Genomic DNA, 1,236 nt, shown 5'->3' with positions numbered 1-1,236 from the left:
TATGTTATCTCAGACTTTGTATAAAGGTCTAAAACACTATATCCACCTACACACCTCCCATACTTCTTTATATGGCAAAAATTAGGTGGCCCAGAAAATGTGTCTGTATGTCAGAAAGCTTTGAGGGTTGGGGAATGGGGACAGGAGACTACAGGAAAGGAAGCTTACAGAACTGCAGAGCAAATAGCAAAGGAGCCCTAAAAGATTGCATATCTTCTCACAGAACAGACCTAACCATACAAGGAATGCAATTTTAAAATCCTATGCTACCACGGGCCAGGGAGTAGCCCAGTTTGTTGCGATTTCCAATGAATGACATCAGCCCAGTGTAGGTCTCAATGAGAATGGGTTCTGTTGACACCATCACTCCTTTTCCTCTTCCAGGTCCTGAGGAGGTCTTGTGAGCATTCTGAACAGCAGGCACAAGGTTAGCTGTAAATGCAGACATCTGAGGAGATAAAATAGAAGAGCCCAGAGTTAAAAAAACAACCTAGCAGAAATGTTCTTAGTATGTAACAAAAAAAACACAAAACACTTTTCCCAGGACACCAGAATTTAGAACATTGAAGGAGTACAAAGAGCACAGTGGCTGCTTAAGCTTTGTATGGTGATTAACTAATTAAGGAAATAAAATGTGCCCCTTTGGACAATCTGAACTTCCAAAGAATCATCTTTGGCAGCTAGGTGGTGCAGTGAATGGAGCACCAGGTCTGGAGTCAGGAAGATCTGAGTTCAGATCTGGCCTCAGACACTTACTAGTTATGTGACCCTGGGCAAGTCACTTGACTTCTATTTGGCTCAGTTCCTCATCTGTAAAATTAGGACACACTGGAGAAGGAAATGGCAAACTACTTTAGTATCTTTGCCAAATAGACCCCATGGACAAGTTCATGGGTCTTAAGAAGCCAGGCTAGACTGAACAGCAACTAGAACATTTAGATTCCTTCAGCAGTGTAGAAACACTTGAGTTTAGAGTTGGGATAGAAAGAACAATTAATTAAAATGGGCAGCACACAACAGTGTAGTCAGCTGCTGAAGTCTAGGTGAAGCCATCCCTTTCACCCTCCTCCCCATGACAGTTTCCCAACTGCGACTTCAGGTTAATCTGTCAGTCCCAGTGATCTCTGGCTTCTGGCCACAAGACATCATAGTGGCATCTCTCTGGGATCTCTTATTCCATCCAATTCAATTGATCTTCAGAAGTTGATTTGAGGCCATCTGCTGTACCTGGTACTT

At 42.9% G+C, this 1,236-nt stretch overlaps 1 protein-coding gene across 1 annotated transcript in view; it reads right to left on the bottom strand.

Annotated features, from left to right (window-relative positions):
• Positions 1-253: 253 nt before the first annotated feature.
• Positions 254-1,236, bottom strand: part of TPRG1 (tumor protein p63 regulated 1) — a 135,180-nt gene continuing 134,197 nt past the window's right edge. Inside the window, exon 5 of the mRNA XM_036758206.1 lies at positions 254-448. Within this exon, the coding sequence (XP_036614101.1) occupies positions 254-448 (195 nt within the window). The remainder of the gene's footprint in view (positions 449-1,236) is intronic.

Source organism: Trichosurus vulpecula, chromosome 4 (assembly GCF_011100635.1).
Source record: "Trichosurus vulpecula isolate mTriVul1 chromosome 4, mTriVul1.pri, whole genome shotgun sequence".
Taxonomy (NCBI): Eukaryota; Metazoa; Chordata; class Mammalia; order Diprotodontia; family Phalangeridae; genus Trichosurus; species Trichosurus vulpecula.
The sequence above is the reverse complement of the archived record's forward strand: the minus strand, read 5'-3'. Positions and strand labels throughout refer to the sequence as shown.